Below are 25388 nucleotides of genomic sequence, written 5' to 3'. Positions count from 1 at the left end.
TGGTAATGGCTGTCTTTCACCAACGAGTCGGTTTCATTGGTATCAGAGCAAGGTCTGCTCTTTTTCTCAAAGGAGCACGGTTCGAGATTGCAAGAGTGGATTGGTGTACTTTGATAGCCCATGAAGGCCACAAAGTGCTTGACGGAGATAATATCTGGGTCGCATAATTTATGTGTGTACGCGGTGCACGTGCGACGCAGAACAGGCTGAGAGTATCGTGAAGGTTGACGTAAATCATGAGCTAGTGCAAGGATTAACCTTGTTGGCGAGTGACAAGCGATGCCCTGAAGAAGTCATGCGCTAGGCGGCCCAACCAAATCCTGCAAATTGTTTGACGGGAAACAGCGTCGAAGATATCTTCACGCGGGTACATTCCGTTGTCAAACGGAAGAATTTCCAACGGGATTTGTGTGTATCTCAAAGAGGTGGTCTCGACTCTCCAGAAGGCTGGCTGACGTACCTTCACGCAGAGATGCAAAAGCCGCGACGCGTGATCCTCTCGATGGAAATCTTTGCCAAAGTTTGCAGAGGTGACGTGGCACAGGTGTACATGTGGCGCTGACGTGGCAGGCTTAACCGACAGATGACGTGGCAACTCCCTCTCTCTGAAGATGCACTAGGGCCCAGAACAAAACGTCGGGCTGGACCCCCCCCAAGGTCTTTATTCATGAGAGAAAATCTGTTACAGAAGTTCAGCGTAGAGCTGTCTGGAAACCTCTCCACATTACAAAACGTGAAAAATCTACTTTATTACAAGAGCTTCAAGCTCAATTCAAATTGGCAACATGCCACTTGTCTAGAATCTAAACTAAGTCCCATTACATGCCACTAAGGGCCATTCTGGAGTCTTCAAAGCTCTCGGTCACACGAACCGCCTCCTAGATGCTTGTCAGGCTCCCGTTACGCTTAGGAAAAATAATTCTTCCTAGTGCCTGCAACAATTAATTAAAGCGCACCACCATGGTACCCATTAATTGTTAGCGCTTTGCATGCAAATAACACACTGTGGACTAATTCTAGTCACGGTGGGCGTCCCCACTGAACACATGTGCACATCAAAACAAATATATATAAATATATTCTCTGGTTGACCGGAGTCAACACTCTTGATTATAATTAAAGAGCTTTGACCAAGGGTCGAGGCGCCTTAATTATAGCCAAGTCTCTCCAACCGAAGTTGGCACATCTTGGTTAACCGGGGTTAACCCTCTTGGCACATGCCAAGTCTTGTTGACCGAAGTCAACACTCTCTGACTGTAGTCAGCTCGGTGGTTCTCTGGTTAACCGCAGTTAACCCTCTTGGTAATAAACCAAGTCTCCTTGACCGAAGTCAGGTTTACTTGACGAGAGTCAAGTATCTTTGACCATAGTCAATCCTTTGACCATTAAAATAACTCTTTGACCATAATTAACACATATAAAACTCTTTAATTATGATCAAATAAATGGTCAACTGTACTTTGACTTAGGATATTTACATTGTGGTGACAGTTAGTCAACCAAGGACAACAAACCTTTCCTCACACAGTGATGCACCCAGGGTATTTTGGAGGAGGGTCTGTGTTTCAGGCAATGGTTGGACAACCCATAGAAGGGATTACAATGCCTGGCACGCACTTGGCAAATATGCAGCTAGGAATGCAAAGTTTTCAGCAACCTATGATGGGGAGGTATGCAAGCTGGAAACGCAAATATGATGTATGCTACTATAAGAATGCAACCCGGAATGCAAACGGGAATGCCTGGGATATTTGGTGGTTCAATGAGCATGCCTCAAATGTAGGTGATGGGTCGAGGAATGGTCAACCCAACCATGGGAAGTGCCAGTAACGCACAGAGCATGGGACAGATGATGCCACCACCATTTTTGCAGCTACCTGTATATGATAACATAGCATCCAAGGGTAAGTTGAAGGACTTCAAAGAAGGTGGGGCTACAGTAAAGTTTGAGACTTTTTATGGAATGTAGGATAGGCTGAAGGCCCTAACCTTTGTGCAACAGTTTGATGTAACTTATTTTGGTGGAAATTTTATTGAGTCGTCAAAGGTAAGAAAGTCAGCCACGTTTCTGCAAGAAAATGCACTTTAGTGGTGGACAAAACTTGCTCTTGCAGGGTAGAGCTTCTGCAACTTGGGTGGAGTTCAAGCAGTGTGGATATCATGACAACTCATTGTCCTATGATAGGCTTATTTCAGCCGAAACAAAGAACACTGAAAGCCATTAGGGATTCTATCTCTAGTCCCATAGGATTATAAGTTGAACATAATAGATTGAGAGTTTCCTTGAAGTGATTATATAATTGGACGCCATATGCAAAGGTGGAATCGGAATGGATAATACCAATCATACAAAACCACTCTTAAAACTTGAACAAGGGACAAGATAAGCTCCTTGGATGGACCTAAGAAGAAGCTTACAAGACTTTTTTGGTAGCAAGATAATCAAAAGGAAAAAGTTGGTCAGTTTGCTTCCACCAAAAAAAAAACCTCGAGGCCACTACACCCAAGAGTTAGCTCGTGTTATACAGGAGCAGGCCCGCGTTATTTAGGAGCAGGCTGGCCTTATTGAGGGGCTCATAGAGAACATTTTGCAGCTCCGGGAGGAGTTCACCACCATCTGTACAGTCCCAGGGAGTACTCCAGTGGTTGAGGCACAGATTGCGAGCATGCAATCTGTCATTGAGGAGACATCCAGATGGGTGGATGTGGCCCTAATGGGAACTTGCGAAAGCAACAGTTTCGGCCACTCTCATGGAGTAGTAGTAGAGAGCGAGTAAGGCTCTCAACATCAGAGTTTGTGGCATCCTACGCACCGAGAGCACACCGATGAGTGATGGGACTACATTTGTGGCCAGTACTCTAGGGGTAGCAGAGCACGAGATCAAGAGGGCCTGGCGAGTGGGGAGAGACCCCAACCGAGAGCAGCCCCTCATCATACAATTCCATGATACACAAGCGTGACTTACAACCTTACGGCATAGATCAATCCTACGAGACCAGCTATCGATCTCCATGGATGAGGATATCAACCCCTTACAAGTAGAAGAGAGAGACACTCTGATATAGCAGTGGGATCAGGTCCGCAAAGATGAGAAGTGGGTGGTGGTATGAGATGGGCGACTCCTTACACATGGTCCCCCTCCCACATAGGGGGGATGGGGTCTATGGGACTCATGCATCTTAGACCCTGTCCTGTACCATTTGGAACTTTAATAGTACCTTATGGTTAGAACCAGGAAATTTCTCGGAATCGTATATAGGTCGTGGCATAGTCTTCTATACAAAAGGACATCAAAGTCGAGAGCGTCCTCTACCTGTAGTCAACAGATGTACTTGGGGGGCTGTTTACACAGATGAGACGAGGGACATAGGAGGAGTATGAGGGTACAGAGGAGTAGCAATGCTCTACAGGTCTTCTCTTTTGGGGGCCATCTCAGTAGAGAAGAGAGACTCACACTCTAGATTTCTGTGGATCCGGATTCGACACATAGACAGCCATGATTTGTTCGTAGTAGTATGCTACTCCCCCCCCCGAGACCTCACTGTTTGCTTGAGATATTCGAGAGGAGATTGAGACATCATCATACGCGCTCTCTATCAAGACATCATTGATTTCTCGAGCCGGGGGGAAGTCCTCCTGGTTGGGGACTTCAACGTGAGGCCAGGGGCACGCCAGGTACCACTCCTCGATTTTAGAGATGATTCTATCATGCTATCGGACATTGACCTGGAGGATGCAGGTTTGCTCCGAGTCTCGACTGACAGGTGCCCTGATCACATCTTATAGGCAGGCATTGTAAAAATCTAGGTAGGATGCATGATCTCATTATTTATAATGGTCTTGGCAGCTGGCCTTCCTTGGGTGGCTTTACTTGCTTCCCACATGGAGGAGGCTCCAGTGTTGTCGATTACATCATGGGATCCTCTGCCTTTGCCTCTTGTATCATTGACTTCACTGTCGCACCACTTCCTCTTGGGGCTACCACACATACCTCTTCTTCTGTATCTCCACACCTCACCTCAGAGTACCCTTCACTCCACCGATTACTGACAGCACTTATCATGACATACACCTCAATTTTAGTCTCTCCCCTAGGTACTCAGCACACCTTTACTTCTCACATATATTGATTTCATAGCCTTATTAGAGGATCGCACTGCTCTGATCACCCACTTCACGAGGCTACCCTTCATGCCTTCCCTCACACTACTCGCTCCACTCGCCCATTGCCACTTGGGGCCGTCCCAACATTACATTCGACATCAGTCCGCATCTTTGGCCAATAGAAATCTTGCTTAACCAAAGCCAATGTTCTTTGTTTACCCTAGGATCTTCAGCACAAATGGTGTCATGATACTCAAACAAGACTTTTTCCTTGTGTCATAGGCGTTCGGTTTGCAGATTTTGCCCTTTTGGAACAACAGACCATTGCGAATGGAATACCGATCTCGGATTTCTCTCCCCTTGAAGTTGAGCCATTTGCTTCATCTGAGCATGCCCATTTTGGACTTGTTGCCCAAAATAGCTGAAGTAATGATCATGCTCATACATGCCTTGCAGGGGTAGAAAGAGATCATTTCGAATCTCAGAGAAACTTAGAAAGAGATCATTTCAAATTTCAGAGAAACTGGTAAAGCTCACAAAACCAATGTGACTAAATGCATCAGCCACCACATTAGTAGCTCCTCTTGTATTGGATTTCAAAATTGAGCCTTACGGCCTTACGGCCTCGCATTGAGTGCCCTATCGACACATGCCTCAAACTCGGAGCCATATAAGTAACACCTTCACTTTTTCAATGCATGAACTACAAAAAATAGCTCTTTTTCTTGCATAGGTTATTTGGCTCGTGTTGGTGTCAAATTTTAACTAATAGAAGCTATAGGTTGAACATGCTTGAACAAGTGTGCACTTTAGCTGCAATTGGTCTTCTTGGATCCACAATGTGTAACATAGGCGCAATGGTGGCTGCATGCTTTAACTCCCTAAAGCATGTATCCAAAGCATTGTCCAAATAACGGGTCTATACTTGATCTGTTCCTAAGGAATTCCTTTCTCTCCTCTTTTTAAAAGGTTGGAGAGGCGTAGTGTAATACATGCATACTTACTGATGAAAATCTGGAAAAATTGAGTGAATCCTAAGAAGGATCTCACTTTGGTGAGAGTATGTTAAACCGGCTATTCTTGACTACTTGGACCTTCTCTTAGTCAATATGGATATCGTCAATAGAAATAATGTGACCAAGTTCTCTTTTCAAGAACTCACATTTAGTCATGTTTGCATATAGAAAGGATAGTCAAAACTACCATAAGATGTTCTATATGGTCATATAAGCTATTACTTTACGCTATTATGTCATCGAATATGATGACAAAATTTCCAAAATATGGATGAAATATATTAGTCCAAATGGTAAAAGCAAGAACTCATGATGCCCATAGCATTTACAAAATGCCATCTTAGGAACATCTTTCTCCCTTATATGGATTCAATTGTACCTTGTACATAGATCAAGTAGTTGAGCTATGCACACATTTGTGATGTCATCTATCCTAGCCAAAGTTTATTTAATTTTCAGGGTCACATTATTCATACCTTAGACTTCACACACATGCGCATGGTACTATCCTTTTTGTCCACAAAACGATTTGTGCTCCCTATGGAGAATTATTGGGATGAATATATGTACCATACGTACATATTCATATAATCACCTAGGGATTTTGTCTTCTTCGAGGCTTAGCGTATATGGTTGCTTGAAAACTTTTGAGCTCCAAGAAGCAGCTCTACCCTATGGCCCACATTCTGTGAAGGTTGGAAGACGATAAGGTAGTTGATGGAAAGACATCTGAAAATTCAGCTAGCAACCTCTGGACAAATTGTGACTCTTCAGAATCCACTGAAGATCTAACAAGTGCATCCTAATCAGTGTGAGAATCTGTAATTGTTGCTTGATAAAAGTGGTCTACATGAATACAGGGGGAAAGAGTCCTCCATGACTTGTCTATTGCGTGTTAGTGCCTCACACAGAATCACCAGCAAAAACAAAACGAAGCTCTAGCAATGAGTCCACAATCTTGCCAGTGTGCCAAGAATCCATTGGATGACATCCCAAATCCATGGAATGGCCTTCATAATAATTGACCCCTGGCTGTTCAAAAATTTTGGAATGCCATTAATATTAAAAGCTGAATTCTTCACTAACGCATGAAAATAACCTTTGGGCTTACACTATTATCTGATAGACATGAGATAGTTGTAAAATCAGATTTAATGAAGCAAACATGAGTAGCCGAAACAAGCTCACTTAACATCAAATCGACTTTCATAGAGCTACAAAAGAATTAACATGTAGAAGCATCATGAAGTAATAGTTGCTTGTCTTTATTATTGAATTGTGGATTACAAAATTTGGCCACAGAGCCATGGAGATTAGCCAATAGGCTGGCCATACAAACACAAAGAAATTGTGTGGCACAGTGGCTCAAAAAATCCACGCAGGGTTGTCTAAAGAACCACTCTTTGCCTTGGCAACACATCTATGTGGTCCATTTTATGAATATGATAAAAAAAAGTCTCTTCATATTCCTAAATGTGTAAGGAAGCTCTGGGTACACCACGATCCCACACCTCGGATTCAGCCTGGGAAACTTCACCACATTGTAGTGGTTATTGCCTACCATAGGCAGGTTCAATTCTGCACCAGAGACATGTGGATGAAGTTGTGATTACTTGCGTGTAATCGAAGAGAACGTACTTACATCTATTTATGATTCCATGCACGAGTAGAAGATCATGCGGGTGAAATGTCAATGTAATCAAATCATAACTATCGCAAGTCATGGTAGAAGTAAACAAATCAATGCTGGAAATTTTAGCAGTAATACTTGGCATGGAAACTTCTGCTACAGGAACTGCTTTACCTTTCCCCTGCTCATTATTTTTCTTTGGGACGACGAAGTTGCAGTTCTTGGGGATGTGACTAGCCTTGTGACACTTGAAGCAGAGGGACTACTCCTGTCCTCCATTGAGTTTCCTGAGTTCTTTTGCTGTGGCTTTCGTTGAAAGTTGCAGTCAGATGCTGCATTGGTGTCAGGCCTCTTTTCTTGGTTATTATTCTTTTTGGTGGTGGCCTTTTGAATTGCCCTATGACGATCCACCAGGTCCACCTTTGTCGTCTTGCGACACAATCATATCATCATAGGCCTTTGCAAAACGAATTACATTTTCTAATGATGTATTTTTTTGCTGCAAACCTTGTTTTGATAGTCTTGTGTAGTAGAACAGTTGTCATACCTGGTCAGCACTTGCATTGCAACAAGATGAATCCATTATTACAAGCCTCCAATCCTTTTCCGATCATCATAATCCTTTTGAGTTTAAAATATTTCTCAAAATTATTCTGATGCCCTCTTCAACTCTTGGAACCAAATACTTGCTTCCACAACACTTACACAGTGAACTTTTGGATAGTTTACTGAATTGAAAAGTGAGCCCCAAAACAGTTAAGCCAGGACTGCACATATTCAGGCTTTTTATCCTTCTTCTCCCTAGTGAAAGGACCAGGAGGAAACGGTGGATGCCCTTGTGGATGGCGGTGGTCGCCAGCAGCTGTAAATGCTCCTAGACACATAACTATCTGATTCATCCATAGGCAAGAGGCATGCTTTAGATGTGGTTACCTCCTATGACAGTATTTTGTAGAGGAAACAGTCTACCAAATTTTCTGGAGATTTTGGTGTGGTGACACACCTTCTAGATTTGAAACAGAATCCATGTTATATCGCAGTTTTTTGAATATTTTGTTCTGGCTTTTGAATTGCAAATGCTAAGTGAATTGGTGGACAACTCTAGTTGGATGTGTATCCACTTTCTCTGATGATATTGAAGGAGGTGCCGACAAAACTCTAACCTAGACAAAAGGTAAATTTTTTTGATAAGTATACCTGTGAAATGTTCCTTTTGCTTTCAGGTCCAACCACGCGGGAAAACACAAACAACCCCTGCGAAAACCCTGGAAGGTGGTTTACAAAAACATCTTATCGGCCCCTTTATGCGAGGTATTGTTGTTACCATCCAGGGATTTTTTCGTGTCTGAATACTTAGGTGTAACACGCTCAGTCTTTTGGTTATCTCATTATTCTTTTCCATATTAGCAGGCATGTATAGTCGTGTGAAAGATGAACATATTTATGCTGCCACACAAAGAACGAAAGAAATACATAGACTGCTTTTATGCCTGGCGTCAAGGGCAAAGTAACCTAGGTAATCAACAAAGTCAGAAAAGTGGAAGTATGTGAGGGGAGAGCTTACATGCTTCTCTCAATCACTTTCTAGACTGCTTAGATGCACATAAAGAGAGGTCACATAGACCCTGATGTATCCATTGTTGCTGCCCTAGTGCTTGGGCTGCCTGCCAGGATGAAACATTAACTTTATGTAACCCTGAGGCTATCTTCTGCCCCAATCAGAGTCACAGTAATGGTTGAGTGTGGCTCCTGCACTCTCCCTGAGCATGGTGGAGAACTGGCTCAATAACGCAGCTGCTTTGGCTCTTCTGTGTGACAGATAAATTGAGGTTGTCAAAGTTAGTTCTCTTGCAGATGTTAACCCTCACAACAAGACTGAGTGCGACAGGATGTTTCATCACCCTGCCACAGCAAGGACAGTCTAGAACCTCTAAAAGCACTCATTGCCACCTCAGCCCAGTGTCCATGTTCTAAATACGCAGTAGTCCACAAAGGACACACAGTACACTTGCACTTCTGAACTCCCCTCTTTTTGCACACAGCTCCCAAGGAGCCCCCGCCCCCTCATCTCCTTCTTTGCCCGTTTCCCCCTCCCTGCAGGTCATTTCGAGCTGGCACCTCCTTTCTTGTGCCTTCTCTCCTCCCCTCCCTACTTCCCCGTCAGTTCTGTCTCAGGCCACCGCCTCCTCTTTTTTCCAACTCCTTTGTGAAACAGCCCCAACAAGGTCAAGTCACTTTTGAACTCAGTGGGGTAATGACTCCAAGCCAGAGTCCTCGATACTGCGACAATCCCGCAAAACAAGTCATAGGGGGTCTAGCTAGCCCAGCTTTAGTAGGTCAAGCCACCCCCGTGCCAGGTCTAGACCACGGTGAGAGCCAGCCAGCCTCAAGGTCAAGACATGCCCCTTCCTCTAGTTGCTGCTCCCTAGCCAGCAGGTCTACGTTTAGAGGAGATTCCAACTCCTTGGTCCCATAACGCTGAGCCCCCGGCCCATAATTGTAGGCCTAGCATTAGCTATCTTTAGTAGTAAGCCCTAAACATAGGTTGCATGCCCGCAGTGGCTTTACTTAGAGAGTCATGCTTTACCCTAAATAGCCCCGCTAATCTTAGAATAGACATGCCTTTCTTAGGACATATTGGCTTGGGCCTCGCAGATAATCTCATTCACCATCTTGACCTCAACAAGACCGCCAAAGAAATATGGCACAAGTTGGATCAGCTCTTCGGCCACAAAATCAATAACTCCAAGGTATTTATAAAGCAAAAGTTCTATTCTTTGTGCATGAACGAAGATCAACCTTTGACAGAACACTTGAGTACCTTGAGTTCTATCATCCACCAGCTTGAGGCTCTTGAAGCTAAAGTTGATGACGATGATAAGAAAGGGGTTCTACTTACTAGCATTGAAGGCATCACCAGATACTCTGATGTCTTGGCTGTCCTACGTGTGGCAGGAGACCTCAGCTTTGAAGAAATGACAGCCATTCTCATTGATGAAGACCGCCGCCTGAAGGAGCTAAAGGAGGCCACTCTAGAGCATGTGTTTCACTCAAAGGACAAAGGCAAGAAGATTCCAAAGCCTCTGAAGTGTACTTTCTGCAAGAAATTGGGTCACATTGAAGATCATTGCTTTAAGAAGATGGCTAAGGAGCAGTCCAAGGAGCATGCAAATCTTGTAGCAGCAGCAAATCATGATACAGACAATGAGGATGGACCTTCCACTGGATCTGAGGAGCAGGCCTTACATGCAGCAGTTTCCAATCTATCTCTTGAGTCTGAGGAGATAGATGAGGATTATGCCTTCTAGTTTACTTGTGTGAGTGTCTAAGGGTACTCTGCCTTGGGTAGTCACCCTCACTCACTTAGGGGGAGATGTTGGATATAACGGAGTTTAGGTGTCAGTTTATGTAAGTTTAAGTGAGGTTTTGTCATTTTAAGGTTTATGTCCCAAACCTTAATTTTTTAGGGTTAGGGTTCGGATTCAGCAACCCTAACCTATAAAAGTCAGTTTGTATTCAGATTTCATTATTATGCAATACATGGATTTCATTTGTGTGCTCTCTTGCTTTCCCCCTTGAAACCATACTTGTAACAGCGTACACAAACTGAAATGCCAACATTGACTATAGTGAGAGCGTACAACTGAAAATGCAGCAACTTCACTGCATATGCACAATGAATCTCAAATAAGCTGACCCTGATTGAGGAGGTGTGGAGATGAGGAGGGAAAAGCTTCTTGGTAGCTTCTCACAGAAGCTAGAGCTTCCAGCCCCATCCTATGTAGCACACTGACATAGTGGATCCAAGTAGAATGCACCAAACACATGAATTGGATGCAATAGTTCCATTTGATTGTCTGGCCTCGAGTGAGTGAGATGGTGAGTCAATGTCAGTGTGACATGTGGCAAAGCCACATGAGATAGACCAATAGAATGATGCCATGTGACAATCATCCCCTTCATCCATGATGGATGTATGTGGGGGACTTGCCACATCATGTGGTGCCTTAAACATCTCTAACCCCTACACTAGGACGTAAGGTCTAACTATCAACTCTTTTAATCTTTTATAAATGCCAACCCAAAATTAACCCAAAGGTAATTAGTGAACGAAGTCCATAGTTCATCACTTTCTCCAACACTCCTCCTTGTTGAACAATTGATTAGGCTTCACACCCATCAAGTTGAAAACTTCTCATGCTTAGTTCTATCAAGAGGTTTTGGTTTGGATATCATTCTTCTGTCGGATAGTAGATACTAGGATTGTGTTGATGTTTTGACAATTTCTTACCTTGATTCATTGGTGTATTGATCGGCTTACAATCCTCCATTTTGAATTGTTTGAGGATTTCATTAGCATACTTGGTTATGGATGTGAATATTTTATCTTGGTCTCTCCAAACCTCAAATCCCAAATCGTAATGCCAATAGCCAAGATCTTTCATATCAAAGGCTTTGTTCAGGTCTTGTTTGGCGTGTTTCATTAGTTCCTCATTATAACAACGTTGCCTTTGTTACCATGCTTTGTCTATAGTTTTGTAGTCCTTTTTCTCCTTGCCTTCAACCTCAAAACCACGTGGCTGGTCTTCTTTCAAATCACCATTTAGAATTTTAGCCTTAAGGTGCCCTTTGAGTTCTTCCTTACTATTTGGGGGTTCATCAATAACTTGACCCGTTTGATGAAACCATCTCGGTGCGGTCTTTAACTCAACACCAATATTTGATGACGGTTCTGTAGGAACAGATGGTTCAATCTCTCTTTCTACAACTTGCTTAGTGATAGGATAGAACAATGTATCTTTTGGTGAAGTATATATACAATTTCTTCTTTATCAATGATTAGGTCCTTACTAGTGATGATATTGCTTGCTTCAGGATTCCAAATCTGTAGGCCTTATGATCATCACCATAGCCAACAAATATACCTTTAACTGATTTTGTATTATCCAGTTTTCTTCTGTTGGCATCAGGAATACAAGCATCAGTGTCACCAAAAAACGCGTTTCGGGGCATCAAAATGTTTCTAGCAGAAAGGTTTCGGCGAAACGCGGCATGTTAGGACGAAACGCTTGGCTCTGCAGAGGATTAAGAAATAAGTGGCAGATAAAGCTGGACATATGCTATTAAAATGGACTGCACAATTTGAAGACGAACACGCAATGGCCAAGTTGATAATTTCCAATAATCCCACTTTTGATTTCTTTTTTTTGCAAAACCCAAAATTTCTCTTACGGCAAGGAGATATGCCATCCAATAGGATACCCCAAATGGCACAACACTTGATCAGGAGGGAGAAAGAGACCAGGCCACAAAATGCTATGCCAATGACATTCACGCAGAGGAAGAAGTTTTGATTTGCTGAAATAGACTTTCAGCCCAGTTGCAAGACCAAACAATTCAAGCGTCTACATAAACCGCCAAACATCCACTTTCGAGTTCCGGAGAAAGAAGAAAGAATCATCTGCATCGGCCTGACTCACTGTTCACAAAAGGCATACCACCAGGAAACTCAATACCATGCAAGGACTAATGTGAAACCAAAGCATCCATGTGCAACAACAGTGGATGCGTAGCAATAGCAAAAAGCAGAGAACTGAGCGGACAACCTTGTCTAATAGATCTGCCCAAAGTCCACGAGGAGGAGGAGGGCATCAGATAAAAGACATGAAGCCATACCATCTTGATAAAGTAAAAAACCACATTTTGCATCCGGGGCCTAAAGCCCAATTGCCTCAGAGTGGCTGCAATAAAATATAGTATCAAAGGATTTCTCAATGTCCACTTGCATGATCAAAGCATCTTGATGTGTATACTTGGCATATTCAATGCCCATATAAACATTTGCAATATTATCCAAAGAAGGGTGCAATCCCATATATAAGGAATGTGAAATGTGCATAGCCAGCATTTTAGAAATCAGCTCTCTCTCTCTCTCTCACACACACACACACACACACACACACACACTTACACACTTTTTTTTGGGGTGAAATCTTTGATTGATTATATTATATGAGTAGCAACCTCAAAACATAGTTTTTTCCATACATTACCATACGCATACGTCATACGAGTACGGAAGTATGATTGGAGTATGGTTCAGCCCTTGGGGCTGAAACATACGTGACCCTAGTTTTACCCAAAAAATTTCAGAAAAATATAGATTGATCATTGATCATTGTACACATTAAATTGACATAGAGGTATTAAACTGAAACTTGAAACTTGTATTAATTTTAAAGTCATCACTCATGAGTCATGAGTTGTGAATCGTGAGTCATGAGTCGTGAATCGTGATTCATCATTCATGAAAGACTCTAGCCTCCAGAGACCGTAGTCATCTGGATTTTTGATACATCATGATTCATACATGATACATAGTGTCCACTGTCAAATGATGGAATCAAAGATCATAGATCAATAATCAATACTACACCAAAACATCATGATCAAAGGAAGTAGGTACTAGTAACTACACCAAAACATGAAAGGCAAAACATCATAAAGAAAAGGCTGCCAGTGTGCCACAGCCTGGAAATAAAGCATGCATGACAATTCACAACCAATGAGGCTCAAGCCTCAAGCTGCATCTTCATTCTCATCCTCTTTCTCATCCTCATCCTCATCATCATCTGCATCAATGCTTGCACCCTCCTCATCCTCCTCCTCCTCATCACTATCATCCTCATTTGCCTCGCCATGCAACTCCAAAAGACTAGAGCTGCTTGAAGCTGCAGCAACATCCATCGTTCCTGTAAGTGTAACAATAGGGGCTGCAATGTCTTCTCCCTCTGTACCTGCTTGCCTCGCTAGCAGCCTATCATCATCCTTCTCCTTGTTGATCATTTCTAGGGTCGCTTGTATCTTCTCAAATCGCCTTTCCTTGATTTTGGAAATGAGACGCAAATTAGTATGGATGTATACTAATTTCTCGGTATTCTTTGGAAGCAGCCTATTCCTTCTTTTAGTATGGATAAGAGAGAATGTGCTCCAATTCCTCTCACAAGGAGAAGCACATGTGCCTTGCGAGAGCACTTGAAGAGCTAACCGCTGCAAATTTGGTGTGTGAGCCCCAAATGTCTCCCACCATTTCACCCCTTGGTGCATTCTCTTTTCATCCTTTGCAATCGCACGAGCAAATGTGCCTGACATGGATTTGTAAATATCCAACTCATCACATAAGGTGCCTTGGCTGTCAACATCATACTTGGTGTACCACTCTATGGCATCCATCCACCCATCGTGCACCTCCTTGTCACTATCTGGAATTTTCTCTCTCCAAATAGGATGGAGAACAAACGCTGCCGCATGCAATAGAGAATGCATCATATTCCACCTGTCAACATACAAGGCTCTAACATCAGCCAGCTTTGAGGATTCAATCCCATCAATAGTTGCCATCTTCTCGACCATCCGATCAGTGAGTTCATATACAAGTCCCATGGTAGCCCCTTCCCTATCAGCCAGGCGAAGGATCTTCAAAATAGGTGCACAAAGCTTCACAATGAGTCTTGCATCTTGCCAAAATGAAGCACCCAATATAATAGAAGACACCTGTTGTGCTTTCACAGTGCGTGACACCTTCTTCTTGCAATACTCATCACTGACAACCATGCAGCGCAATCCATTGTATTACCTCTCATCCAACAAGTTTGCTAACATGATAAACATGTAAGCAAACCGTGTTTGTGTTGGCTTCACCAATTCCTTCTCGCTGAATTTTCTATACATTGCTAACACGGTGTGTTTCCGGGTAACAAATGTCACAATCATGTTAGCATGTACCAACACTGGCTTCACCCATGCAAGCTTTCCAATGTTCTCAAACAAGAGGTCAAGGCAATGGCATGTGCATCTAGTATAGAAAATGTGAGGCCACTCTTCCTCCACCAATTCTCTTGCCCGCACACAGTTAGATGCATTGTCCATACACACCTGCATCACATTTTCAGCCCCAACATCAAGAATGGCATCTTTCAAAATCCCAAAGATGTACTCCCCTGACTTATACTGCCTACTTGTGTCCACGGACTTCAAGAAGGCTGAACCAAATATGCATGAGACCATAATATTGATTATAGGACGGTGTCGAGTGTCAGACCAACCATCACAAGTTATGGTGCAGCCATATTTTTTCCACTTATCCCGAAACTGTAGCATCTCTTGATCTATGCATACTGCTTCATTAGTTAGCTCCGTTGTGCGCAAAACATTGTAGGATGGAGGCTTGAAGGTAGGCCCAACTTGGCCAATGGCACAAACCATCTCCAAAAAATAAGGGCTCCTCACCTTCCAATGAGGAATATCCTCTGCAAAGAAAAAATGACGGAGAGCAATATATGCATCCTTTCGTGCTTGTGACTCCCATGCCTTTTCCAAGGTTTCCTTTGACATCTTCAACTTCTTTTGCTTTGGCTCATATGCACTGCCATATGCATTTCCACTTGCAGTACCACTCACTGAGGCGTCTCCCAAATTAGCCACATCTTCAACAAGCTGTTTTGCAACAGTTTTTAGGGACGCCTTTGCCTGCAATCTTCGACAAGTATCTTTCACACTTTCAGGAGGAGCGGTACACTTGTCAACCCCCAAGCCCGTGAGCCCAAGAAAATGTGCCCTTATATGGGTCGGTCCTCCATTCCATGAATGAGGGCAATATTTACATTTACAGGTGTATTGGCCCTTCCCCAAAGGCTTTAAGGCCTCTACAAATTCCCATTCTGGTTCTTTTTGTCTTCCCATTTGCAGATCTGCAAGCTGCAAATTTGCAAAAGAGGGCAAATAAGGCATTGGGCAGAGGAACAATTTCTAAAGAGGGCTTGAAGCCCTTGCAGGCTGCCTTGTTAGATGGCATCAACTAAAGAGAGAGCACGTGCTGCAAAACAGGAAAAAAGAGTAGGCATTGCAATTACCTTGAGGCTTGGATCAGGTAGAGCGTAGAGGCAAGTTGCGGGCTGCAACTATACGGCGACCAGAAGAGGGCAAAGGGCTGCCTAAATAGAGGGCAGCAAGGTGCTGAAGAAGAGGGCAAACTGAAGAAGAGTGAAGGGCTGAGGGGACTCGGGAGTCGGGACTGAAGAAGAGGGCAAAGGGTTGCCTAAATAGGCTCTTGAGAAGAGGGCAAACGGCTGCCTAAATAGAGGGCAGCAAGGTGCTGAAGAAGAGGGCAAAGGGCTGCCTAAATAGAGGGCAAACATTTGCCTAAATAGGCTCTTGAGGCAGCAAGGTCGGTGTGCAGGCAGAGAGTTGGTGTCAGGTGAATCGTGATTGGAATTTGGATGTAGATTGTACTATGTAGGACGTATGGCCTTTCTTGGGATTCGGGAGCCTTCACAAGGACGTCTTACGGATTTGAAAATAAGAGCCAAGCAATAATATAAGGTACGCATCCCGATCCCCCCCCCCCCCCCCCCCCCAAAGGCACGTACGGAAATCCGCATACGTACGGCCGTACGGAATCCGTATGGAAAAAAGGACCGTATGCGTACGGATGCAACAGTGCCTCAAAATAAGGTGCTACAATTACATCAACTAAAAATTTCAGTATATGCCAAAAAGACCTCATGATCTATGCAGCGGGTCTGCAAGCAATCAAAGAAATATTGCTGTAGAGAACGCCTAAAAAAGCCAAATAGAGAGAAAGTAGGACCACCAAAGACTTTACAATTCCTATATGTCCATAAAGTCCATAGTGCCCAGTAGCGAACCCAAACGAAGAAAAGATGAAACTCCGGTCTGGATGGATGAAACCCAAATAGCCAGAAGAACTTCCCAAACGAAACAAAGGGGAATCTCGCTCGTAGGCGCTGTCGAAGCAGATCAAAAAACTCACGAGAGCACGGACAATGCCAAAACAAGTGAGGCACAGTCTCCGAAGAAGCAAAACCACACACTTTTTTTTTTTGGGTAAAACCAAGATACTTTTATTATAAAACATTCATTTACATCCAGGCCGTGCTCAAAATAGAGCTACAGCCCTATCCATCAGAAACAGTAAAAGAAAAGTTGAATACAAGAAACATCCAAATCTTCCTCACGTAAGGCATCATATAAAGACTGCCTTAATGAGGCTCTGAAAAACTCATAAGGATGCTGAAGAGGAGAATTCAGATATGCTTGGATGTGCTGCAGCCAGAGGGTCCATAAGGCCCAGTATCTGATCCAGTGGAAGAAGAGAGAATACTGTGACAAAGAAGCTGATAGTTTGCCATACATCCAGAAAAACCTGTAGAACCTGTGTGCTGGAAATCTGAGAGATAAAAAATAGGAGATTCTATCTAGAAGGTCTCTGGAATATGAACAAAACCACAATAAATGCGGAATACTCTCCGATGCAAGGTGACATCTTGGACAGAGAGGTGAAGCTATTCGTCGTTTAGCCAATTTCACTCCCACTGGGAGAATACCAACAATACATCTCCATAGGAATAGTCTTTGCTTCAATGGCATTTTCAACTTCCATATCATTTGCAATCTTCCTTTCCACCAGGCTAATGATTTGTTCAGATGCCATAAAGAATTAGCATGATGGGCAATCCAAGGAGGAGGTAATATTAATCTAAAAGCCTGTATAGATGTCAATGACTGCAAAGGCTTAGAAGAAATGCTTGGACTTGAAGACCAAAGGTGCCAATCTTGAAGCCTGTTACTACCATTCAATGTCGGAATCGGAACCAGAGGAAGTAGGAGATCAGCAATAGCTTTCCAAATAAGTCTATGATGCATTGCCAGATTGTATTGTCTACATGCTGCTGGAAAAGGGAGAATATTTTGCATATCTACAACGTCATCAATGAACCGGATACCCATTTTCATAAGATTGTAAGCTCTGATGGGTTGTTGAACAGCAAGGGGAGAGGAAAACACAGCACTCCAATGAATACTCTCCAATCTGAGTGATGATGCTAGAGAAGCAGGATGAGGAGACCATTTGATGTGAGAGAGTACTTGCTTCCAATCCTGAATCAAGGAATTAGAAAATGGACAACCAGGGATTTTACCTTGAAATTTTCCAAGTACTACTTCCGATGGATCTACTATCCAATGTCCATAAGCATGTGTGCGCATCTGACCACACAAAATTGCTAGCATAATAGACCAAGGCTGCTCTTGTTGAAAGAATGTTTTGAGCATAGTGATCTTTCTTGCCAACACATGATATTTGATGTTTATTATATTCAAACCACCATGCATTCTGGGTGAGCAAAGCAAGTCCATTTTGAGCAACCGTAAAGCTTTTTTATGAAGCTTGGTTTTCCAAAAAATCTCCATGGCTTGAGACATAAAAGATGAGAGATCTCGAGATGACCAATGTAATAGAGGAAGGTAGAATTGGACATAAGCTAGAACAATAGACTGGACAATTCGAAGCCGTACATGCAGAGGCCATGTGGAAATCTTCCAATATTGTAATTTGTCCTGAATTTTGTTGAACACCCACAACATTTGTTGCTTATTACTGATTTTCCAGCCAATAGGATAACCCAAATGTCTTACTATATTTTCCGGTTGAATAATCTGGCCTGGCCACAGAATAGCATGCCAACACAAAGCTTGAGAGGCAAGAGTTTTGATTTCTGAAAATTAATTTTAAGACCAGCTGCCAACCCAAAATCTGAAAGGGTATCCATCAAGAGGCGAATCTCCAATGGACTGTTCTTTAGCATGAAGAATGAATCATCTGCATAGGCCTGCACTATGAAGGGTTGTGAACCAGAAATCTGAAGCCCCTCTAGCTGTCCAGTATCAACCATGTGATCCATATAAAGAAGCAAAGGATGTGAAGCGATGGCATAAAGCAAGGCACTGAGAGGACATCCTTGCCGAACCGAACGTTCGAGAGTCCAAGACTCAGACAAATGTTTCCCTATAAAGCATTGTGCAGTAGAATTTGAATAAAGCCAATATATGACATTAGATAGCTTTGGCCCAAAACCAAGTTTTTGCATGATTTGAGAGACATAATCCCACTGTACTGTATCAAACGCCTTCGCCACATCCACCTGCATGACCAACACATCTTGATCTGAATATTTAGCATATTCCATTGCGATAAGAGTGTTAGTGATATTGTCATGTATGTGCCGTCTTGGAACAAAACCATATTGCCTGGGATGAAGTCCATCATGAAGGATATCCTTTATCCGATGTACCAACATTTTGGCAATCAGTTTGTATATCACCGGCATCAAAGTAATTGGTCTCCAGTCATCCATAGTCTCACAAAGAATCTTTTTGGGCACAAGCTTAACCAGACCATGCTTCCAAGCTGAGGGAAGGTGTTGGTGCTGCCATGCTGCATTAATAAACTGCAGAATTGGACCCTTCATTTCTGGCCAAAAGGCTTCGAAAAATTCAACCGTCAGACCATCCCAGCCAGGGGATTTATGTTTACCCAAATGCTTAAGGGCTTCATCCAATTCATCATCTGAAAAAGACATTTCCAGCATTGAGGCTTTTTGCGGGGAGACAATGGGAGAAACAAGCTCAGTAAATCTGTTACGAGCCAATGCGACCTGAGGTGCAGAAGAAGATGGCTGAGAATAAAGGAGCTGAAAATGATCTAGACATTGTTTTTCAAGCTGAGAGAGAGACTGGGTCCAGAGACCATCTGATTTCCTTACCCTCATGATAGATTGGCTTTGTCTGTGTGCATGTAAGTTCCGAAAAAAAGATTTAGAGGAACAGCCCTTATCTAGCATAGGTTTAACTCTGGCCCTAATCTGCCATTTAGACAGCTTGCGTTTGTCATTGGCATCAATTATAGAGGAAGCACAAGACAATAAATGCTGCTCAGAATCAGATAGAGATCTTTGATGACTAATCTGTACAAGATACTGCTTGTATGATTTTGCCCACTGGATATGCTGTTTGGTTTCTGCCAAGTACCATCTTCCATATTCCTTGATGACATTTTGAATACGACGTATGAAAGAGATCCAAGCAAATTCCAGATCCTCCTGAGCATGGGATAGCAATGGCCTGCAAGCCAGTCTGATCATATGCTGAAATTTTTCGTGAGAAAGATAGAATTGATTAACCTGTAAATTTCTGACTGAAGAGAGCTGCAAGTCATCCAGAGGCATACCAAAAGAAAGGGTGAGCCAAAGTGGAGTGTGATCAGATAATTGTTGTGAATAATCAGTCCACATCTGACCTGTATATTCATCATGTTGCTGAGCATGAATGAGATAATATCTATCAAGCCTGGCCCAATAATCTGTAAAAGCATTATGATGATATGTAAATCCCATCACTGAGGGATGAGTTGCTGTCCATAAATCTGCAAATCGAAGTGATGATGTCATGTGTTCCCATTGTTGGATTTCAGAGGGCAGCATATGTGATTTATGCATGGTATTGTCCTTCCAGTGAGGAGAATTGTTGAAATCACCACAAAGTAGAGCATTAGAGGACCAAGGATATTGCTTTATGGAGTTCCACATTTGAGCTCTGGAAGCTGAATTTTGAGAGGCATACAAAGATCCTATTTCAAAAATCTCTCCATTGATCATACATTGGATAATCATCCATCGTCCACCTAGATCATTATATGCTATCAAGGGTTGCAGATCATGTCTGGCTAAAATGCACAGCCCAGAGAATTGTTCGGATCCTGAATAGAATATATCATATCCTGAAAAAAACCCATGCTGTCCAGCAAAAAAATGCTGATTATGCTCTTGGAGACATACAACATCCGGATGAGTTGTATTTATATAATGCCAGAGAAGCCTCCATTTATTCTGGTTGCAGAGGCCCTGTATATTATAGGAAAAACATTTAAGAGAAGCACGCATGAAAATATATACAAGAGAATGATCGGTCCTCCAAAAGAGCGGGAGGCCTCAAGCCTCTGCCATTGCCACAGGGTCTTGCTGACCCTCAGCTTCCAATTCCCTGATAATATCATCTTCTTCACAAAGGGGAAGACCCTTCTTGACTGCATTGACCCAAGCCTTTGAGATGGGGCTGCTTGAAGAGGTAGAAGATTGTCCTGGAGAAGGAGCAGAGGCATCCCAATTACGAGATTGGAGAGGTCTTTGTTTGAGAGGCACCGTCTTCTTTGCAGTCTGCCATCCCTCATGAGATGATGAAATATTTTCTCCTAACTTGCTTTTGCCTTTATCCTTATTTTGAGCTGAATTGGCCTGGCTCCCTGTATGAACTGAAGGCTTTGCTCCTTTAGCTTTAATCTTTTCCACATATGTCTTCTGACCTCCTTTATTAGATGTGAGAGGAATAGCAGCTGGAGGGGGTGGATGAAGGATAGAAGGACACTCCGAAGCAAGATGCCCAAATTTGTGACAAGAAAAACAAGCTCCAGCAAAAATGCCCCATTTTAAGGTGAAATATTTCTTGCCCAAATTAACACCCTCAATCTCAACTGCAATAGAAGAAGGGGTCGGTCTATCAGTATCCCATAAGATGCAAAAACGATTTTTATTACCTGTTGGACGAGGGGGACAGATCACTTGTCCCAATGTCATAGCTAAACGTGGAAGCTCTGTTCTCATATAATCTGGAAAATCAACCACTTCAACCCATACAGGGCAATGATGCTTGATGAGGTTCTGATAGTCCTTATTGGGGGACCAGGGCATGATATGCACCATTTGGCGACCAAAAAATAAAGGGGACATTTCCAGCATCTTTTGTTTTGTCAAAGCATCCAAAAGATGAACTTCATAAAATCCTCGGGAGGCAAAATAGACTCCTTCTACAAAGCATCCACCTAGGAGAGAATTCACCCATTGTCCCACATCATTAGCAGAGGGAATTTTGCCTGGGAAAAAGATGATAACTGCAGTTTGAGAGAGCTTCTTCAAAGGTTGCACAAGAGATGGCAGCTTCATTTTGTAAGTGAGTTCCGGAGCAGGTTGAATCCATTCCCTTCTGCTTTGTTGAAAATCATCATTCAGCATATCAAACACATAGGAAGCATCTTCAGAAGAAGGAGCTATGGGGGAAGAGGCTTCCCTTAATTGTCTTTTGGGTTCAGGAGAGAGGGCTCTCTTGACATAGAACTTGTTTGATTCTGCCATGGCAGCTAAGGGATTCAATAGATATGAAACAGCAAAGATTGTACTGAGCACAAAGAAGGGGAGACGGACTGTACGGAGGTAGACCTGACGCACTGTACGGTGGCACAAAGAAAAGACAGAATTGTACGGACAAAAGGAGAGATTGCAAGTCAAACTGTACGGGACTGCTGACAGGCTGTACGGGAAAGCAGACTGTGCACCGAAGATTCAGTCAACTATAAAGGAAATAGTACGGGAACAGTACGGACGAGCTGTACGGGGAAGTACGGAGAAGATGTACGGAATTTGAGACGGAGGACTGCGCTGAAAAGTACGGACAATCTGTACGGTTATTTGAGAAGGGGAACTGCCGGTACAAGTTGACGTAAGATGGAGCAGATTCCCTACAGAAGCTTCGTATGGAAATCGTACGACGACCGTACGGTGGTACGGAGAGCAACGCAGATCAGCGCTGACTGCTCTGCGCTTCACTCACGATCGTTGCCTCTACCCTCACACCGCTCAGCTAGCTCCTTCGCTCTCTCACACACACACCACACACCACCCACACCTCCTTCACACACACACACACACCACAAAACCACACACACACACACACACACACACACACACTTACACACACACTTTTGTGTGAAAACCTTTGATGTTCTATATTACATAAAAGCCACCTCAAAATGAGGAGCTGAAAAGTACATCAATAGAAGATCTCTGTATATAGCAAGTAACACACATTCAATCTTGTTTTTAAATGCCTGATTTTTGCACTTATTTTGATTGCAGCAACAGGGCCTCTTTGCCATGATGTCCGTGTTGGCTTAACCATGGCATGGGTTGCCTTCTTGCAGGTCAGTTAATTTTAGAATCCTTAAATTTTTTGGCCTTCCTTTTATGATCTTGACTTTCTCAGGAATGATCTTGTTGTTATGTAAGTCACATGGGTTCTTTAAGCTGACCCTTTAGCTGCAAAACATTGGGAAGCACTTGTCTATAAGATCCTCTTGTCCTTTTACATTTGTGAAAGCTATCATGGGAGAGTAATCACTCATTATTGGCATCATGTAGGTGTAAAAAGCTGAAACTTGTGAATAGCATTGAAGCACTGTTGTTAGAATCTGTGAAGGGAAGTTTAGAAGCATGTTTCAATGAATCAGTCCAATACATTTCGTATGGACAAATGCTGGAATTAGTCCAATACATTTCGTACGGACAAAACTGCTGGAATTAGCTGTGCATCTATCAAGATAGCTGAAGTAAGGAATAGAGAATTTGGGTCAAGATGGGGCTTAAATGAGGTATTTTGGTAGTGGTAACCCGTGTGCAATAAGCTGATGTGGACTCTTGTCCCTAGTTAATAAATAATAATACTTTCGGTGTAATCCATTATTGACACGACAAACCCATCTTTGATCATATAAGATACTGGGGTATGTAAGATAGTCTCTAATTGACAACCAAAATCATTTTGAACCCAAGCAATATCTTGTTGAAAAGACTTGTGATTCATCCCTTCAAAAGTATTTCCTTGGAAAAAGTTTGAATGGCATTGGGATTCAAAACAATGTATCTTTACCACATGGTGGCATAAAGTTTCCTCTTCACGCAATCTTCTTGTAACCTTTGTATCTTGCTCCCAAACGGCACGCCAGGTGTAGATGATGTCAAGCCAAATATAAGTGAGGGTATCATTTTTGACGAACCTGTTGGCACCCCGTGGCAAGGCTACAACATGCAACCATGCAACCCATGTATTCTAGGCAGTGTTGCTGGCCAATTGCTACTAAATGCTATCGTTTGATGAGAACTAACATGAGATTCTAGGATTGTGAACTTGATTTTAGAGCTTATGGCACTCATTGTCAGGGCAGAAGCAGTGTGTTGCTCCGTCAAGATATCAATCCGAATGTATATGTGGTCTTTCCCTTACCTATCCGTCGGAATCCAAGGGTCTCCACCCATGTAAAGGGTGTTCTATGTGCCTAGCGAAATGGACCGACGTGTTCAAATGTTGGCTTTGGAAGGCAAGCAGTATACATCCAATAAGGATCTCAACTCCCCAGGCTATCTGTTGATCCTTCCAGAAAGAGGGTGATGTTGCCTACAATGAGTCCAAGAGCTTCTTAGCCTGTTGGATTTGGAGCCTCATTCCACTAGGCAAGCCTTGGGTGAATGAATTATAGTAGGGAGTCCTTTACAAATAGGAATAGAAAGGGGGGCAGTGGACAGCCTGCTCTTATAGAGCGACTGAGGGAAAAGTTTTCTCCTCTATGGCCTGCAATGAGGAGGTTGTTGGAGCCGCCTACATACAAAGCTGAGTCCCCACTCACCCACTATACTGCTTGGTAACTTCAAAGAAGGGCTAATTCATTCTTCTGTGAGTGGTCTTGGTGAGCTCTCTTTGCCCTTTGCTCAGCCTCCCCCCCCCCCCCCCCTTCCCCCGCTCAGGCTGCTCCACCTCCGCTCCGGCCTTCCCTACCCTACCGCAACCCTCCTTCCTCTGGCACTCCACTTCTACCTGTCCATCGCGACCCTCTACTGGTCCATCACGCCTCCTTGCATTTAGAATCCACCTATGCATTTGATCCATGTGCACATTTCGTCAGCTGTGCGCATCTGCAAATTTGGTCAGCCCTCTATCTAGGCGTGCTGCTCTGTGTTCCCTCCTGCATTTCGCCTGCCTTTGCTGCCCGCATTGTGCCTTGGTGCCTCCCATCTTGTTGTGTTTTACAGCAGTGAAGGTAGGCACTGTAGAGAGAGCCAAGGAAGGTCATCCTGGGATTTCTTCGTTGCTCGCAATAGGCGTCCGAATGGGGTGACTCCCCCGGGTGAATGTGCCTTTAAACTGTGACATTTTCCACTCGTTACAAGAAGCAAGAAAGCTCCCGCTACACCACTTGTAAAATGTTTTTCGGGTTGGCATACTTGAGGACCAGATATTAGTGCACCAAATGCTTGTATTGACGCATGGGAGGCACGGTAACTGAGGGGTACTGTTTTGAAGGTTGTTGAGAGGATTTTCCACTCCAGGAAAGGCCTCCCAGCTTTCAGCCCAACAAGGAGAAACATGAATGATGGGGAGAAAGTGCAATGGGCCCTTCCCCCCTCCGTAACTGAAGGAAAAATCAAGAAAAGAGCAAAGCACCATGGCAAAAAGAAGAGACAAGAAGGAAGAGAAAGGAGACAAGAAGGAAGAGAAAAAGCAAAGAAATCAGCAGCTTAAACAGCCACTGCAAGGAGAGATTGATGACATTAACAACCGCCGCAACTGCAGCGGTTTGTGAATAGATAGCACGGTTGAACAGAAAGCAGCCACCACAGTGTCAGCCTCAGCCTCTTTAGCTTCTGCCCTAGCCTCAGCTTCAGCATCATTGTCACCGTCATCGTCATCGTCATCGTCATAATCTTCATCCTCGTCACCACCCTTGTGGTGGCAGCAGCACCACCATTGCACTAGTATCGACATCGCCATCGGTGCTGGTATCAGTGCCAGCCTTGACGTGCCCCTCTAGCCCGACTGCCTCCGTACCCCCTGTCACCAAGCTGTAACTACTCCAAAGTCAAAGCTCTAGTTGATCACATATTGACCATAATTAATG

The 25388-nt window shown here is 43.4% G+C and overlaps 2 protein-coding genes across 4 annotated transcripts in view; one reads left to right on the top strand and one right to left on the bottom strand.

Moving 5' to 3' along the window:
- The window catches only part of SWEETIE (HEAT repeat-containing protein), a 198277-nt gene that overhangs the window by 36778 nt on the left and 136111 nt on the right, over positions 1-25388 (top strand). For all 3 annotated transcript variants that reach the window (XM_087393941.1, XM_087393940.1, XM_087393939.1), the window contains exons 6-7: positions 7975-8062; positions 22576-22640. In XM_087393941.1, coding sequence (XP_087250067.1) covers positions 7975-8062; positions 22576-22640 — 153 coding nt within the window. The remainder of the gene's footprint in view (positions 1-7974; positions 8063-22575; positions 22641-25388) is intronic.
- LOC147888175 (uncharacterized) lies at positions 13331-14356 on the bottom strand. The gene has a single exon (XM_087393982.1). The coding sequence runs from the start codon at positions 14192-14194 to the stop codon at positions 13331-13333; it is 864 nt and encodes a 287-aa protein (XP_087250108.1). The 5' UTR covers positions 14195-14356.

This window comes from Dipteris shenzhenensis, chromosome 22, assembly GCF_047967505.1.
Source record: "Dipteris shenzhenensis isolate YYH24624 ecotype China chromosome 22, Dip_SZ_1.0, whole genome shotgun sequence".
Lineage (NCBI taxonomy): Eukaryota > Viridiplantae > Streptophyta > Polypodiopsida > Gleicheniales > Dipteridaceae > Dipteris > Dipteris shenzhenensis.
The sequence above is the reverse complement of the archived record's forward strand: the minus strand, read 5'-3'. Positions and strand labels throughout refer to the sequence as shown.

Coding starts and splice junctions, on each gene's coding strand:
- LOC147888175 (XM_087393982.1), bottom strand. CDS start 14,194: ATGGGACTTGTATATGAACTCACTGATCGGATGGTCGAGAAGATGGCA.